Genomic DNA, 19,170 nt, shown 5'->3' with positions numbered 1-19,170 from the left:
GAGCAGGACATGACTGACTCTGATATGTGGCGCTTGTCGTGGCTCGGCTCTTAGCTCCCTTCCTGGCTACGACGGTTAGCAGTCGGGTCAGGGAACGAACGTTGGTATGTGCCTGCGTTGATAGATGTTGGTTTGCCTCCAGACGCGTATGGTGCATGCATCCAAAAGTTATACAATTCTACCCGTGGAGCCAAGAATCGACAGTTTTTATTCGGTGTACACGACTTTTCAAAATAAAATTCGGGTTTATTTTTTAAAATAAAATATACAAAACAAATAAAATCGATCAAAATAATTAATAAATTATAGAAAACGAATGCAAATAAAAAAGTAAAATAATTATTTGCAAATTTAGAGTAATTTCTAAAGTTCCCGCCAAACATCTCTCTTTTTATCAACGTTTGGTATGTAAGGCCTTTTCGTTCACTCGCGTGCGGCTCTTGGTGAGAATCGTGAGAGAGGCAGCTTCTCCCTCTGTCTATAGTCTCTCCTCTCAGTTTCGTTCATACGCTCGTGGGTAGTGGACGTTGCACGTTCGCGTCTCATCGGAGTACAAGAGAGAAAAAAAACAAAGGGGGAGCATAACAGCAGCAGAGCCGAGAGTGCAGCGCGAGCTTAGCGAAGGAAGAAGCCATGGGCGGCGCATTCCGCGAAAAGGACGCGGTGTAAAGTAGCGTATATAGCGTGGGAGTGCATATATACTCGACGTGTGTGCGACAACAGCGACGGAAAAAAGGTGCAGCATGCGAGCGAAAAGCTGATGATCATGTCGATGATAATGCTGATGCTGCTGCTGATGCTCGACATTGCCAAGCTATGCTTAGGTAACATAAAAAATAAATTATGTACTGACCTATTGTTGATTGTTCGATTTACGAAGATGAGTTATTAGCCGATAGGCGCACACGACGTGGTTATCGGTGTGTACGCTGTAAACGAAGAATTCTCTCTATCACTCTCCAGTGGTGCGCGGCTGCATGTGGATAAGTAGGACGTATGTGCGTGAAATGATTACGCCGGTTATTACGAGATTATTAGTCGTAGATCAACTCGAATCTAGAGATTAGATTCACGCGGTGCACTCTTATTGGTGTAAAATGAATGAATTGGTTAATTTGTCTTAGTATTTTTTGGAGTATGAGTCTAAGAAATATTATATATGCACGTGAATGAAAAAAGTTTTTTCTGTGAAACGTAGAGGCATGGAATAGTATCCGAAAAGGCCATGAAAGAGACTTTGATCATGCTCCGTGAGCCGGCAGGAGCACTTTGATCGGAGAAAAGCCGATCGAGAGACGATGTATATTTGGGTGTTTGCCGGGGACGTAACAGAGGAAAACCAAGAGAAAAAGAAGAGGGAAAAATTGAATCCTGCTCGGGGCTATACGATTCCGTGATCGTCAATGAGGCGCGACAGATCAAAGGGCGCGCGCGCGCTTCCCGGGTTTCTCTCTCGCTCGCTAATTATATCTGCCAGATGCCACGTGTTTATCGTCACTGTGGCTTCCGTGCTACTGCTTGCATGCGGCTACTGTTTTGCTAGCCACACAATTGACAATCTAGCCTCTTCCTACGCCTGGCTTTGTTGCCTTTACAATAAAATGGTCTTGTTACGCGGTAATTGTTGTCCATTTGTCACGATGTACGCAATCGGATTTTTTCCGTCCATTAAGGATAAGAAAGCTGCTTTTTTTTCATTCTGGTAAACACATGTGTATAGCGTTACTCTACTTGTTTCCGTAAGGATGTTTATCGAGTTGGCGTGTAAACATCGATTCATCCACCGTAGAAAGAAAAATAATCCAGTCTCGTTCCTTATGTGCGCGTGTTGCGGGCAAAGGGTTGGGATATCGCAATATGTTCCGAAAAGTTAGCGCCAATTTTTTGTTATTTCTTGCCGATGCCGTGACAGCTAAGTTTAGCCGTATTTATAAATAATTCGTCGTAAAAACTCGACCACGCGTCAATTGTATTTCTAACATCCTATTTTTATTGAAGTCGGATCAAGCGTCACGACTATTTCTTTTCCAACGAATCCTGCTGACATTCGTAACGCTTACACGCGTTGCACAGTAATTTTTGTCGCTGTGCACAAGCAATGGTAAAGCCACGGAAATAATGAACAGTAGTAAACAAACTCATAAAAAGTCGAACAAAAAAAAAATAATAATAAAGGAGAAAGAAACGTCTGACAGCAAATTCGTTCTACGGTGGAGAGATTGTACAAGAAAAAGCATCTGTTGGCGTGAAAAGAAGGCCAAACAGCATGCAAAGGGAAAAACGCATTCGAGGGGGTCGACTCTCTCGCTCTGCGGGCGTCTGGCCCCGGAGGGAACTAAACCTCAGGAATGTAGCTTGAGCGTCGTCCCCTCTCTCTAAACCGTACACCTGAGTTCTCTTCTCGCGCCTTTTATCAATCTCTCTCTCCCTCATAGAGGAGATACGCAATAGTGATACGTGTCCTCCTCCTTCTCGTCGTCGCGAAAAAAAAATTTCTCATCTGTGTACAAACTCAAATCACATGTTAATGATTCTCTCTCCCTCTCTCACTCTCTCTCTTTCTCTATCTATCTGTCTCCGCGAGTTTCTTGGCCATTCCTTTTTAATCAGAATTTATCTTCTGAACTTTTTGAATTCATCCGGTAATCCGCGCGTAAAATTCGTAGTTCTCTCGGCCGAACAAATTTGATACTCCAAAATTGTCTATCATGAACTTCATTACTCTTGTATCAACCTGCGAAATAAAAATATTGAATGAAATGATGTAAAAATTCTGCAAAATTAGGAAAATCTAGCAGAAAAATGCTCAATATACAAACGAAAAAAAAGCTTTTGGTAGAGGAATAAAAAAAAATGCTCTCGATTTAAAAATATTTAGGTTTTACAAAACGAGCAAAGCAGGAAAATTACTAGATAAAATAATGAAAGATATATCAAATAGGATTCTTTTCTTTTTCATTCAAATCGATAAGCTAAAACATCAAACCCTATAACAATATTTATAACCCTATAACAATATATTCTGCCACGACGTTTTTGGCGAGGCTAAACAATCGTTAAGGAATTCTATAACGACAATCATCGCTTGCAAATTGTTTGAAAAGCTCGAAGGAGCTAGTCGAGAGACAAAACATACAGCATAATCGTTCGGTATGGTAAACTTACTGATACCTCGGTCCGTGTGGCGAACGTCGATTGAAGGCAAAATATGAAGAAGAAAAAATGAGGCAATCATACGATACTTCTATTGGCTTTGAGAAACCAATAGATTTATTCATGAAATGATTAATTCAAACAGTTGATATTTTTATTTATTAATGTCATGCATATTCTATACTGTTTATACTCCGTGATATTTCAATGCTGTATCAATTTAAATGCTCAAGAATAATGCACATCGAAAATTTAGCTCTTCTAATAACTGATAATTGATGTGTATGGCTTTAGCAAGTAGTATGTTAAATTGAAATCCTTCTATTTTTGTTCAATTTAATAGAAATTCATTATGCTATTATACTGAATTAACTTGACCATGCAGTTTATAGTATTTTTCGACACTCCGTGCGCAAAGTGCGTCTTTCCCGCACGCTCGGCAGAAAACGTGCGTTGAAAATTGCACTTTCCACACGTCGTATCAAAAAATACGGTACGGCACATGTTCGGGAAAGAGTTTTTCGTCTCGTGTACCCTTCCACCCTCGCTTCGCTCGGGCGTAAAAGCCACGCGAGACAAGAATCTACTTTCCCGCACTTGTATCGTAATGTACTAATTTTTCAAGAAATTAACAAATGTTTTTTGCAAAATGTCAATTTCATTTAATTTGTAAATGCACGGTTCAAAAAATTAAAAAAACTCATGTAACATTACAAAGGTAGTTGCTGCAAAACGTCTTAGGTAGAGATTATTAGACATAAATTGTAAGAATTATGCCAAATACATTCACTTTTAATACCCTTCACTCATAAAAATAGTTTTCATTAATTCAAATCTAAAAATTAGTTTTCCAATAGATCAATTAGTAATTTTAGTTTATATGCTCAATGAAAATCTAAAGTTTACTACAATTTTTATTTAAACCTTCAATAAATTATTTTCTTTTATAAAGGCATAGAAGAAAAAGGTATTAGTTCATACAACAACTATCTTTGTTCACCACTCGTGATATTTAATTGACAAGTTTCGAAAAACAAAGTAATGAAACATACTTTGAACCTAGGAACATTCTCCATTTTTGCTGTTTTTCCATCGCTAACATAGCTTCGGAAAAACAATGGTGCAACAGAGTCCCAGGGCTTCACTGGTCATACTTGTCCTTGCTCTTTACTGCTACTACCCTGAATGTTCCGAATAACCGAACCAGCAAACACTGAGTGTAGATTGGTAGAGAGGTGATTAATCTGTGGATTGTAAAACCAGCCGAGCTAAAATAAGCTGTGAGGAGGGTTTAATCATGAAAAACTTGTGTAAACATACTTGTGAATCTGGTCCCTTTGTTGTTCTATACTGTCCAATTGAATTACACTAAACCATTCCATGTTAACTAAACGTCCAGTCCGAAGAAAATGTATAAGTTTTTTCATGTTTTCTTGGTGTCCTGGAGCCCGGAATATATCTTTGTTCAGTGCTTCCTTATACAACTTCAATATTGATACCTGTAAATGCAAAATATACAATTGAAATTCGCAACGAAACTACACAATAATAATTTTTTTATTATTATTTTTTATTATATATTATTACATTTTATTATTGTTGTTGTTATTATTATTATTATTATTATTATTAATATTATTATTTTTATTATTGGCCACCCACCATTAATGTGCCGGGTATGTTGTCTTTGTATTCTTCATCGAATGGAACACCAAATTCGACCCTATGAAAGAAAGAACACGAGGTATGAATAACAACAGTGGCATCAAATTGAATGACAAGTGAAATCATTAGCAATTTGGGGGAAAGTTTGAGTACAAAAGAAGCCAAATAATGTGACTATTAACGAGGCAATACTTTTTGTACAATGTTAATTTCACACTTATGTTTTAAGATGCATGGATCAAAAGATTAAAGAAAACTAAACCTTAGGAATAAAGCTTAAGTATAAGTTCCCTTTCTCTAAACTTGTACACCTGAGCTCTTTTCTCGTGTCTTTTATCAATCTTACTTTCCTCCGTAGAGGCGATACGCAATGGTGATACGCGTCCTCATCCTCCTCCTCGTCATCGCGAAAAAAAAATTCTCTCGTCCGTACAAACTCAAATCACATGTTAATGATTCTCGTTCGTTCTCTCTCTCTCTCACTCTCTGTGCGAGTTGCTCGGCCGTTCCTTTTTAATCAGAATTCCTCCTCCTCCGAGCCTTCGGGATCCTGTTTCTACTCTCTCTCTCTCTCTCCCTGCCTCCCTCCCTCTCCGACTACGCCGCATCTACCTGCTCGTTGCAGGGACCGGCCTCTTTCGACCTTCTAACAAGCTACAATATAAATAATGCCGTGTACGAGCTGCCCGAGGCGAACGAACAGGAGAGAGAGCGGGAGAGAGAGAGAGAGAGAGAGAGAGAGCAGTGTTCAATTTTTTTCTCTCTTCAGGCTTCGGTCCTTTGTCTCTTTCGCTTGGAGAGACGCGAGAGAAAAACTTGAGCGTTCGCTATACCGTTAAACGATGAGGAAGTTACGCGAGTTTGTTGTAAAAATTCGGCATAGCTGCGAAGAGAAAACACGCGCAATGCGTTATTGGTGTGCGAGACACAAAAACTGGATGCGCCAGAGGAGGGTGGCGTTGTTTTTTATCGTAAGTAAAGTATATACGGGGTTTCCCCTCATGTGCGCGCACGTGACACTTCCTTTATTTCGGACCAGACACAGAGCTTTGTTCCGCAATAATAACCAGCCTTTTTTTTCTTGCACCCACGATACTTGTTTTTTTCTCTTTCTTTCTTTTTTTCTTTCTTTTTTTCTTTCTTTTTTTCTTTTTTTTTTTTTGTTCGTGCTTGACGATCCTCCAAGAAGATCGTTTTAGAATGTTTTCGATTGAGATGTTGGTTGATATGGAGTAATTGCAAGGAATTTTGTATTTAGTATAATAAATATGCATAATTTAGTATGTATTTCGTGGGGTTTTTACACTATCACGAGAAATTTTCACATTCGCTCGGTTATTTTGAGACTCTTGAATGATTTACAAACGACTATTATTCACTTATCAAAACTTTCTATAAGATATTGTATATTTTATTTACTCGTTCAGCTTGATTATAAATGAAATTTAAATGTCTAAGATACTCCTTTTTTATGACGATGAAGCTAGCCGCGTTATTGGAAAAGCAGGGACAAAACGTACCTGGGGCCCCGTACTTAAAAATTTTTAATTTACCATCAGTAACTGGTTGAGATTAATGAGAGAGAACGGAAATTAAAACAGCGCTATAAAGGATAGAAAACGGGGAAAATCGTGAAATATTATCAAGTACTTAATTCATCCGTGTCGTATGATTTTCGTTGTTCGCGGAACTGCCCTCTCTGCCGTTTTTATATTTGGTTTCAAATTTTTTTCTAGACAGCTGAGGTGTGAAAGCAAATTCGACTCCGCTAGACCTCAGGAAACCACTGAATTACCACAATTTCCCGGCCGAAGCACGCGTCGTCATAAGACTTTCGTCTTTCAATCGACTCCAACTTTTTTCTGCCAACTTTATCTTTAATAAAATAATTTGCTCTACATAGCAGTATATAGTTAGCAATAAAAGAACCTAGCTGACCTCGATGACCCTTAGAAAAGTAAGTAATTTTCAAATTTCCCCGAACAATCGAGCGATGATACGTAAATTTTAAATTTTAATCGCCTCTAACATTCTTCTGCCACTTTTATTGTTAATAGAATATTTTTGTATTGTAAATTAAAATTGTAAAATTCCACGAATTTTCCGACCCTAGCATAAAGTAGTACGAGGTGAGGCTTCGGCGTTTCGATCTACTCCTACTTTTTTTCTGCCACTTTTTGCAGTAACAAAATAATTTTTCAAAAGTAGCTGAATATATATTTAATGATAATAAACTATAACGGTCCCCGCCCGAGCTTGGGAAATTGAAAACTTCAATGGATTTTCCGGCGATTGTGCAAGGAGTAACATTATTTTTGTACTTGTATCGACTCTTCGACTCTCACTCATCTCTGTCATTTGTAATTTCAGTATAATAGATTTGCATACATACTCGGATACGTATGCAACAAAAAAAGCCTCTACCCGTTTTTTAAGCCTCAAAGAACTCAGTAATTTCCATGGCTTTTCAGCTAGACACGCACCGGCTCGCGAGCCTTACGCTGTCAATGGCTCCTAAGTTGGAGTCGATTGACAGGCGAAAGTCTTGCGTCGCCGGTGTGCTTCGACCAGGAAGTCATTGAAATTCTTTGGTTTTCCAAGAACTGTCTAGGTCAAATTTGTTTTTCTCTTAATTTTTACATTCTCAGCTGTTTAGAAAAATTTTTGAAACCACAAATGAACGTAGCAGAAATCATTGGCAGTCTCGCGACCAAATAAAATCATACGACACATGTGAATCGACTATTTCATAATTTTTCATGATTTTCAACGTCTTCTGTCCCTTCTGGTATTCTTTTAATTTTCATCAATTCTCATTGATCTCAACCAGTTACTGACGCTAAATTAAAAATATATTAAATATTTAACTGGTGCGGGGTTCCCGGTACGTTTCATCTTCGCTTTTTCTGTAACACAGCTAAATTATCGCGATTATATTCATCGTCGTAATTTTTTGAAAGTCGAATTTCAATTGCTTGTGAATATTGAAGCTTGTATCTTATGTAATCTCTGATAAAAGAGAGAAAAACTAACGATAGTGTTACGCAGCATGATTTTTGCTGGTGAGAACTTGACTAATGGTTCAACAGTTTTCACAATTGAAATTTACGAAAATGAAGTTTTCCTTAGAAATTGTCATTTATATCGTACAACTTATCTTAATATCATCTCATCTTTTGACAAACGCAAACATCCGCGATTAGCAAGACAAAAGAGTGGCGTAAATGCGCGCGTATAGAGCTCACCGAAAATCCCCTCGAAACGAAGCAGAGTCGGTCGGCAAGCGTGTAAAAAGTCGCACATCTCGCTCGCGCCTACTTTGTGTGTACAGTCAGCGTTATCAGCTCTCGTGAGGGTATTTAGCGTAGTAAGTCAACCGCGCGTTGCGCGTTTGTCTTTCTTTCGAGCACACACTTTGTCACCTACCGCGGAGCCGAGCGAAAAGTCAAATGGAGGGAGGAGCCCTTTCGAAAAACTCTACGTGGCAGCGTCGTTCAAGGCCGCCGGCGCGATTCTCCGCGCAAGGGTCAAAGACAACGGGGTCGCCTTTGAAGTTTTCCCGACGACGACGACAACGACAACGACGCCACCGCCGCGCAATCCAACAGAGACGCCGCGCTTTCTTTTCTCGCCGGCCGGTGAAGGAGGGGCCAGGCGAGATTTCGCGCAAGCCTCGCGGTAATTTGCAACGAATCGCGCAAATGAACGAGCGCCAAGCGCATAAGGTGTATGCAAGAGAGAGAGAGAGAGAGAGAGAGAGAGAAAGAGAGAGAGAGAGAACACATCTCTCCTCGCTGGTACAAGTGCCTCGCGCGCGCGAGGATTTTTTTTAGAAAAAAAGAGGGTCGAGAGGAAGAGACTGGCGCTGGCGCTGTTATTGCGTTTTTTTTTCAACGCTGCGAGTCTCTTTTGCCAGGTGGTGTGCCGGGAGAGACGCTTAATTGAAAGTTTCGAGAGGCGGAGGAGGTTGCTGCTCCGCATTAACGAGCGATTCTCGTCGACCTGGAAATTGCACAATTGGCCCGAGCGATGCGTCTGCTCTGTCATATTTGGTCCTGCTTAACCGGAGAAAAGTTTCTATGCGTGCGCGCGCAAAGTTGCACAAAAGAGCAGTGGAATCGAAAAGCCGGCCTATCGTCTGCGGTTTTTTTTCCTCTCTCTCTCTCTCTCTCTCTCTCTCTCTCTCTTTCTCTCTCTTCTCCCGCCCTCCATCTCGTTCGCCAACGAGATGTGCCGCTGCTGCTGCGTTGGATAAAATGTGTGCGGAGGCAGTCTGCGAACGGGGAAATGACGAAATTAACGAATTCATTTTTACTCTCTCCTCCTCGCCCAAGCCCTTTTTCTTTTCCTTCTTCCTCCCTCTCTCTCTCTCTCAGATTTTTTTTAATTATGCAAGTCTTGACTTATTCTCGTTTTTCCTCAAGTGTTAACGAAATGCAAGAGAGTCTACGAGTCCCTCGAGATTTTTTTTGTTTTTCGAAGGGTTTTCAAAGACATAGACAGTAGGATGCTGGAACAGAGTAAACACAGGCGTCTTGACTTTCGTGTGTCGAGTATTCGTGTCGCGCTCTCGTCAAAACAAAGATAATGGTGAAAAGTCACCGGGGCAATTTCGTTGTTGTCAATCTGACGGGCAGCACGCGCAGCGACGGACGAAGATCCGACTACTCGGCCCGGTCCGGCTCCGTCAAAAAAAGAATCGCGGATGCGCGGCAACTGCGGCAGCAGCAGCAGCAGCAGCAACAGCGAGCTCGCGGAGATGGAAAGGAGAGAAGCAGCAGCGCGGCGGCGGCGTAGGTTAGCGGGCGCTAACAAGCGAAGAAACGTAGGGAGGAGAGAGAGAGAGAGACGAGGCTAACCAGGCGCGCGGCAAGGCGCAGGATGTGTGTGTGTGTGTGTGTGCGTGCACGCGCGCGCGCGCGCATGTATATGCAACGAGCGACGCGCGAGCAGTGGCGTAGCCTTTTCGGATTTTCGCTCTGCCCTCGCGCGCGCGTCCTTCCAGCACCTGTAATCTCCCTCCGGCTTCTATTATTCCGTCGTCGGCGCGCTGCACCTTTGATTTCGCCCAGGCGCAATTTTCATTCGGGCACGTTCGTATTGAAACTGCGGCTATTTGCTCGGGCATACCGACGATCGATCTCGGCGCGTATGACGCCGAGATGCGCGCGCGTGTTAACGAGGCGAGTAATCTTCTCTATGTTCTTCGGAATCGAGCCACTTTCACGACTCTTTGATCTCGGCCGAGATCGAGGAAAACGTTGACGAGGCCCCTCCTCTCGTCTTTTCTCTCTCTCTCTCTCTCTCTCTCTCTCCTCGCCAATCGCTTAGCGTCGCTTTAGCTCTGGCACGAGATGCTGCTTCGTTCGTTCGAGTTTTTCATTAGCGACGCGCGCGCGTAATCGAACTGATAACGCTACTTCGGTGGAATTTCAGTGGGGTCGCGACGAGAAAAATGAATAATAGATGAAAAGCGCGCGCTCCGTGTCAATAGAATCCACGTACTCGGAAGGCGATTGTCTCGGATGATCGATAACTCGTTCTCCCGCGGGATGCGTTTGGCGATGTCGCTGCGGCGGCGAAACGCTCGATCGGCATTTAAAGAGAGAGGGCAACAAGCAGTCAGGCGGCCTCTCTGCTTAATAAACCACGAGAATCCTCGTAGGCGTCGTAAACAGCAATTACCACGCGCTCCCCTACACGCACCGTCATCACGCGCCATTAGCTCCCAGGAGAGAGTGAGAGAGAGAGAGAGAGAGAGAGAGAGAGAGAGAGAGAGAGAGAGAGAGAGAGAGAGAGAGAGAGAGAGAGAGAGAGAGAGAGAGAGAGAGAGAGAGAGAGCATCTTGAAAAGCACGCTCCTCCACGGAATAAAACCCACCACCGCGTCCTCGTCGAAAAGATACGCGGGAAAATAGCGCACACCTCAAAGGGAATAATAAGTGCGCGACGACGAGCGACGGGGCTCGCGGCGCTGTTGCGCGCCGAGCAAACAGCGCGGCTAAACTGAATTTCCACCCGTGTCGCAGGCTCGCCGATGTTGCTGTTCGCCACCAACAAGGACATACGCGTGGCGAACGTGTCGAGGACCAACAAGTTCGTCGCCATCATCGTCAAGGACCTGTCCGAGGGTGTTACGCTCGACTTCTACCACGAGAGAGGACTGGTCTGCTGGTCGGATCCGGGGCTCGAGCTCATACAGTGCGTGCACACCAACGGCACTTACACCCAGGTTCGTACGCCAGCGACTACGACGCAGACCAACTCGCCCAGCTGCTGCTTTCCCGTAGGCCTTAGCATTTGCTTTGATCTTGTCTAATTTTGCCTACCAGTTGTGTCATGTTTATCGATAGCTCCGACTAATGCTTATGCAAATTGATTTGCGTCACCGGCCTCAGTTTTTTACGGCTACGTGGCTATTTTTTTATTATTATTATTTTTTTTTTGCGGACCTCCGGAAATTCTCGCTAGATTCTCTTTCGTTCGTCGAGATCGTCGTAATCTATTGTTCTGTATACAAATCAGAATTTTCTTTCAAGGAAATTGACTCGTTACTAAACCTAACGTTCTTCAAGTCAATGAATAATAAAGCTTAGAACGTAGAGCCGCAGAATGACAATCGCCAAAGCCTCATCGTAGTGAAACCATCGACACGCTTCTTTGTCCAGGATCCTATAACAGTGGTAAATTCAAGTTTAATCTCACCGGATGGCCTAGCGTGCGACTGGTATACGGGCAAGCTGTACTGGACGGATGGTGAGAAAAACCGGATCGAGGTGACGAGCATCGATGGACGGCATCGTAAAGTCCTGTTCTGGGTTGATATTTATCAACCGCGAGCGATTGCTCTCGTGCCCATGCGAGCCATAATGTTCTGGACCGACTGGGGCGACGTGCCGAAAATCGAGAGAGCTGCGATGAACGGCGATCCCACCACCAGGAAAGTCATTGTATCCGATGACATTTTCTGGCCCAATGGCTTGACTGTGGATTATGAGAACGAGTTGGTTTATTGGGTCGACGGCAGGTACGTAATAGTGCTCTTTTTTTATTGACCTTGCTGGAGATTTCTAGATCGATCTCGAGATTGTGCGATATTTGCATTGATATCAGTTTCTTGAAAGAAAAAGAACCTAACATTCTCTGTCCTCTTTCGTGAAATATAAAATAGTTACATCATTAAAACTCGGCTTCGTTAATAATTGTTTAGAAAAGATATACTCTAGATTTCAAACTTGTAGTATAGCCCACTTGCACCTTTCATTATGCATTCATAATGTGAAATTCTTTTTCCTTTAACGTAAAAACTGGAAAATAAGGGCTCGCATCGCATTACTTTTAATTACAACTTTCATTTAAAGCTCGTTATCCGGCAAATCACTGAAAATGCAAATGAGATCTTTAAAAAAAGCTATACGACACTGCTCGTCAAGTTTATTACGGAGCTGTGCATTTTTCTGCATAAAAAAAGAAAAAGAACGAGCTTCATTAGTAACTCGAGCACACGTGAATTTAATTTCAATTTCAGATACAAGTTCATCGCAGTAATGGACTATAACGGACGGAATCGTCGAAAAATCGTGAGCGAGACTCTCGAATATCCATTCGCAATCACGTATTTCGAGCAACGACTCTTCTGGACAGACTGGCGAACGTGGTGTATTCATACGTTAGACTTGCGTTCATCAAATGCTAAGTCGCGCGAGTACATGCACGGCGAGTTCATACCCGGTGACATTGAAGTTTGGGACGCGAGGCGTCAGCCTCCACCAGTCAACAATCCGTGTAAGAACAACAATGGCAATTGTTCGCACTTGTGTTTGTTGAGTACAAAGGCGCCGGGGTACAGCTGTGCATGCCCCACGGGCGTCAAGTTGTTAGACGATTACAATTGCGCCAAAGGTCCACAAGAATTGCTGCTGATTGTGCAAAGGAACGAGATCAGCATGATTTCATTGGACTCGCCGGATTACACGAACTTCGTGCTGCCGTTGACGGGCATCAAGCATGCTATCGCAATAGACTTTGATCCCATCGACGAGATGTTGTATTGGACAGACGAGCAGGCTCACGTCATTAGGAGGTATGTTTTCAATAAGTAATTCAATCTTTTCTTTTCCAAGTTTTTCGTCATTACGGATTAATTGATTTTTTTTATTATTCACAGAGCGTATCTAAACGGCACAGGGCAAGAAGACATTATAACAACGGAAGTTAAAAGTGCGGATGGTATAGCAGTCGATTGGATTGCTCGTAACTTGTATTGGACCGACACCGGTACCGATCGCATCGAAGTAGCTAGACTCAACGGCACCAATCGTAAAGTTCTCATCCACGAAGATCTGGGCGAGCCAAGAGCCATTGCCTTGGCGCTCGAACTCGGTTGGATGTTCTGGACCGATTGGGATGATAAACGGCCAAAAATCGAACGTAGCAACTTGGACGGCAGCGAGAGAACGCTTTTGGTGACGAAAGATGTCGTTTGGCCAAACGGCGTAGCTTTGGATCTGGAAAGGCGGAAGGTGTATTGGTGCGACGCTAAAACCGACAAAATCGAGGTATGTCAACAAATATACATGAGCCTAAGAGGTATTGTGTTTCGTTTACAATTAATTGGCTCAAAGCGATTAATTCCCGTTGTAACGACATATCGACAGGTTTGTAACATGGATGGAAGCGATCGCGGAGAAGTGATCACGGAAAACCTGCCTCACTTGTTCGGCTTCAGCTTACTCGGTGACTTTTTATATTGGACTGACTGGCAGCGTCGAAGCATTGATCGTGCACATAAGCTTTCTGGTGGCGAGAGGGAAGTGATAGTCGAACAGTTCCCTAACGTTATGGGGCTTAAAGCTGTGCATCGTGGAAGACCGAATGGTACAAATCCGTGCGCTAAAAACAACGGCGGGTGCAGCCAACTGTGCTTAAATAGGCAAATGGATAGATACGTGTGTGCCTGTCAGATTGGCTACGAGCTTACTAAAGATAATCGGACTTGCGTGGTGCCCGAAGCTTTTCTACTTTTCACTAGGAAAGACAAGATAGGTCGTACTAGCATCGATAATGCCAATAACGATAACATTATTCCTATTACGGGAATTAAGGATGCAAGGTAAGATTTTTCTTGTCTTGAGACGATGAAACGAGTTCTTTAAAATTTTAGTTTGCGTTGTTTTCTTTTTCTCGTGCAGTGCTCTTGATTTTGAAATATCAGACAATCGCATCTATTGGACTGACGTTAAGTTAAAAAGTATAACGCGTGCCTTTATGAATGGATCGGAAGTGGAAAAAGTAGTAGATCTTGGTCTAGAGACACCTGATGGTTTGGCAGTCGATTGGATCGCTCACAATGTATACTGGAGCGACACGGGTACACGTCGAATTGAGGTTGTCCATCTCGAGGGCTATAGCCGTAGAGTGCTAATTTGGCAAGATCTTATCGAGCCAAGATGTCTCGCTCTAGATCCCGAAAGAGGGTAATGCATTGCATCGTCATGTTGTTCATAGAAGAGAAAATTGTATAGCTTACTTTTAATTTTTTTTAAATTTATTCACAGATTCCTCTATTGGACCGAGTGGGCAAATACAGGTAGTATCGAACGGTCGTGGTTGGACGGATCGCACAGACAATTAGTAATATCCGACATTGGTCGTACCAACGGTTTAACGATCGACCATGCAGCTCGTCGTCTGTACTGGGCAGATCTTTTCACTTTATCGATCGACAGCTATGATTTGATAACAAAAAAGCGCAAACCCATAATCACCCAAAATATTGGCTACCCGTTCAGTGCTATGCAGTATCAGGACTATATCTACTGGACTGACTGGAACACTGGTCACATTGAGCGAGTGAATAAAACGACCGGAATGAATCGCACGAAAATCCATGACAATCTGCAGGCTGTTACTGATCTCTTGGTCGTTCATAAATCCAGACAACCGGGTTGGAATACCTGTGCCAATAACAATGGTGACTGTAGTCATCTGTGTATAGCTCTGCCTAGTGTGGGATCTGGCCTTTCAAAGACTCACAAGTGTTCCTGTCCTACGCATTACACGATATCGTCCGATAACAAAACGTGTATCGGTAAGTTTATGTTGCAATTTTGACTGAAACTGCGAGAGATTAGATGTCATTATTCACTCATTCGTTGCAGCTCCGAAGAACTTCATGGTGTATAGTTATCGCAACGCAATGGGTCGCTTCTTACCCGACACAAACGACTGTCCAGATGTGAGCCTGCGTGTTCAAGGTTTGAAGAATGTACGCGCCATCGAATTTGATCCAATTACTCAGTACATCTATTGGATTCGCACCGGCGATGGGCGTACCTCGTCTATTCGAAAAGCTCTTGAAAATCGCACTCATGCAGTAGTCGTACTTCCTGGCGGTACAGGTCATCCGTTCGATTTAGCTCTTGATCCTCTCGGTCGATTACTGTTTTGGTCTTGCTCGATGAACGATGCTATCAATGTAACGAGGTTAGACAGCGATTCGACTCTAGGTGTAGTGGTAAAAGGTGAAGGTGAAAAACCTAGGAATATCGCGTTGCACCCAGAAAGAAGATTGTTATTATGGACTGACGTGGGTGAGAAAATGCGCGTGATGCAGAGCTTGATGGACGGCACAGAACGAGTCGTTATTGCCTCGGATCTCGAAACTCCATCGGGTTTGGCAGTTGATACTGCTGCAAATCTTGTCTATTGGGCTCATGGAAGGCAGATTGAGTTTGCTGAATTGAACGGAGCTAATCGTAAGATACTTGTTGCGGCTGTCCAAGGGTCCGTTGTTCATTTGTCGGTCTTATTCGATTATGTATACTGGTGAGTTTCAATTTAAATTTGATCACAAACTTTCCAGCTTTATCTGAATCACATCAATTTCAATTAATCTATTTCCTTGAAGGTTCGACCGAGACAGTCAGATAGTGGAACGAGTAGATAAGACCACCGGTTCTGGGCGCAAAACCGTCATGAGTAACCGTCCTCTCACCGATCTCGTGGTCGTTAAACTTCCGAACAATATAGTAATGGAATCTAACGTCTGTAGTCCGTTACACGAATACGGTGGTTGTTCACACATCTGCATTGGTGCTGGCGCCAGTCCAAGATGTGCTTGTCCTCAAGGTCTCGTACTTACGGAAGATAACAAAAATTGTCGAGTTGCACCAACCTGTGGTGCCGATCACTTCACATGCCTCACTTCTAAGCTAGCTGACTTGAAAGAATGTATACCAGGCGCGTGGAAGTGCGATGGTCAAAAGGACTGTCCAGATGGTAGCGATGAGATTGGATGCCCGCCGTGTAATAGAGATATTTACTTCGAGTGTCACAATGGCCACTGCATTGGTGAATTAAATAGTTTTTTAAATAATGGAATATCGTCACGACAGTATTTATTAAAAATATGTATTTAATTATTAATTTTTAGAAAATGCCTGGGTATGCGATGGTACAAAACAATGCGCAGCTGGTGAGGACGAATTGAACTGCTGTCGACCTGGTCAGTTCCGCTGTGTAAGCTCGAATGTGTGCATTTCGGCATCAGCTTTGTGTGACGGCTGGGAAAATTGCTCAGATGGTAGTGACGAATCCGCACCGACGTGTGCCTCGGCTACGAACCATAGACAAGCTGTTGATCCTGTCAACGACAGTGGCAAAAACACCTATCTCATCTCTGTGTTTGTTGCCATGGCTGTTACAGCTCTTGTTATTTTTGCTTTCTACTACTGTAAACGTCGATTTAGCGGTAACGAAGGTTTACCTGATATTCTGCACGACTCGGCTGGCGATCCACTGTCTCCAAAGAGCAGCAGAATGGCTAAGCCTATGCTGTCGCAGAAGAATGGCAGGAAAGATCTGAAGCCAGGTATGGCTGTTAGGATGTCAACATTGAACGGTAGTAGTATTAGCTCCAGCTATGACCGCAGTCACATCACGGGATTTTCCTACTGTAAGCTTTTATCTAGCTTTTACAATACTTGGTAGGTTCATATTGTATAACTAAATGCCATACGTATTTTAGGTGCATCGAGTTCCACACATGCGAGTTCAGCAGGTTATCCCCAGGAGACTCTCAATCCACCTCCAAGCCCTGCTACCACGGCCAACTCGACACGTTGCTCTAGTAGCAATGCGTCGCGTTATCGGCCCTATCGGAACTATCGACATATCAACCAACCCCCGCCACCAACACCCTGCAGCACCGATGTCTGCGACGAGTCGGACAGTAATTATCCACCAATGCCCGGATTCAGATATCCCTACGCAGGGGAGCCCTTTCCGCCACCTCCGACCCCGAGATCCGTACTCTACCAAAGCGACACGGCAATCAGTTGCCCGCCGTCGCCGGGCTCGAGGTCGTCGTGCTACTTCAGTCCCTTACCGCCGCCTCCATCGCCTGTACCTTGAATCGCCTGCTTCCGACGATTCCGACTAGACTTTTTGTTCATTCTCCTTTTTTTCTCTCTTGTAGAAGAGTAGCATTTGTGGTTTATCATTATTTGTTTGTTTGCAAATATTTTTTTGTTTTTGAATTTAACATTGTTTCAAGCATTTGCATTTGTCATGTTACGAAAAAATCATTTTATAGGAGACTATTATTTATAAGTCAAATTGATGTTCAATTTGTGGAGAGGAAACAGTGCAAATATCTGATTCAAGAATCGAATCTGCATGTACAAAGTCCAAAAGCCATAGTGCCTTTAAGAGATCGTGGCTTGCACCCATGATAGATTGTAAATATGTTGTAAGTGCGATTGTGCAATGTTTACCGCGAACCTTAGTATGATTGCTAATAGATAGCGTAAGAATACATGACTTTTTTACTCTGTATGAAATAACAATGGATTTTATCTCAAGACAATTTCAGTGTATATTAGAGTCCTATATTTGACTATAAATAGAAAAAAATGTTTATATAATTGTCAATGACATTACTTTATATACATTATGTATATTACATGCATGATATTGTTGTGTCTAATTGTTTTGAGATTGAATACGTTTTCTTTCGAAGTATGAAAGGGATGAGCAAAATTAATAAGTTTCGTATTGTTACTTGTGATATGATAATTATCATATCGTATATTTTACGTCGTTAACGGAAAAAATATTTACATTATTTATGTTCCTTATGTTAAGTAGTTGTTAACCAAAGGTTGCATTTAAATTACTGCGCATAGTATTCTCCCCGTATAGTATAATTATTAGAGAAAAAGAACAACAATCACATAGACACTTTGAGTAATATGTAATTATTGGTTTTTCAAAATTTGGAAAGCGATCTACAGGTCATAAGTTAAACTATCATATATTTCTTCTTTATCACAATCAAACATTACACAAATTAAAATTATATGATTAACCAAATTCTAACAATAAAATTTTGATACATATATTAAATTCTAACTACAATAACAATCCACAATATACATATTATAATATTAAATTTTTTTCGAAAAGAATTAATACTACCGATTTCGCATATTAAAAAATGTATAAATTCTTTGGTATTGTTCACTCAAAAATTTACTGTGAAATTTTTTAACCGAAAAAAAAATAACTTTAAGACTAATTTCTGAAATGATCTGTATTAGCACGCATATTTATACTATTGATAGATAGGAGGATACATCATTTTTGAGTAAATAATATCAAAAATCTATAAATCTTTTAATAAGTCAAGTCATTAGTATTAATTATTTTTCCAAAAAATTTAATATTATATTATCTGTACTGTAGGTAGTTATTGTTACTATAATTCAATATATGCTTGTTTTCTTTACGTTATTATAACTGCTCGGCTATCGATTTTCTGTTTTTTTTATAATCTCATTAACTATAATTTCAATATAATCTCGATAGTTGTGATAGTATGTTGTATCTTTCTATTGACACATTGTTGGACTTGTGAATTTCTTCTGATAATATATTTTTTGACATGTTATTATCACGATATTATTTTGATTTATAAAATACGTATCAAAATTTTATTGTTAACGATTGGTTAATCATTATAATTTTAATTTGTGTAATGTTTGATTTGTAATAAAAATCTGATGTGGATAGAGACCAAACTAGCGAAACGTACGTAATCGAAATACACGCGGTTTGATATGACCCATAGGTAGTTTTCAAAACTTTGAAAAACCAATTATTATATTACTAATATGAAAAGTAATTATGAAGAATTTTGAATAAAGTATTCAAAATTCCTCCTGACCATTTATAATAAATAAACCAAACCAGATTATCATTAAATTCTAAAATCATAATGAAATAACAACGATTTTTTTGAAACGAACTATGCATTAGATAGACCGATATTACCGAAATGTTAAAAAATCTA

At 41.6% G+C, this 19,170-nt stretch overlaps 1 protein-coding gene across 1 annotated transcript; it reads left to right on the top strand.

The window, feature by feature from the left end:
• The first annotated feature begins 528 nt into the window (after positions 1 to 528).
• On the top strand, positions 529 to 18,186 carry LOC131663071 (low-density lipoprotein receptor-related protein 6). The gene is made up of 12 exons (XM_058933159.1): positions 529 to 824; positions 10,847 to 11,049; positions 11,486 to 11,844; positions 12,346 to 12,900; positions 12,985 to 13,375; positions 13,475 to 13,929; positions 14,009 to 14,293; positions 14,375 to 14,907; positions 14,978 to 15,644; positions 15,727 to 16,169; positions 16,252 to 16,773; positions 16,846 to 18,186. The coding sequence occupies exons 1-12, from the start codon at positions 761 to 763 to the stop codon at positions 17,229 to 17,231; spliced, it is 4,863 nt and encodes a 1,620-aa protein (XP_058789142.1). The 5' UTR covers positions 529 to 760; the 3' UTR covers positions 17,232 to 18,186.
• The last annotated feature ends 984 nt before the right edge of the window (positions 18,187 to 19,170 follow it).

This window comes from Phymastichus coffea, unplaced genomic scaffold (assembly GCF_024137745.1).
Source record: "Phymastichus coffea isolate CEN01 unplaced genomic scaffold, Cenicafe_Pcof_1.1 PCOF00031, whole genome shotgun sequence".
Taxonomy (NCBI): domain Eukaryota; kingdom Metazoa; phylum Arthropoda; class Insecta; order Hymenoptera; family Eulophidae; genus Phymastichus; species Phymastichus coffea.
Note: the sequence above shows the minus strand (reverse complement) of the source record. Positions and strands in the feature narration are given on the sequence as shown.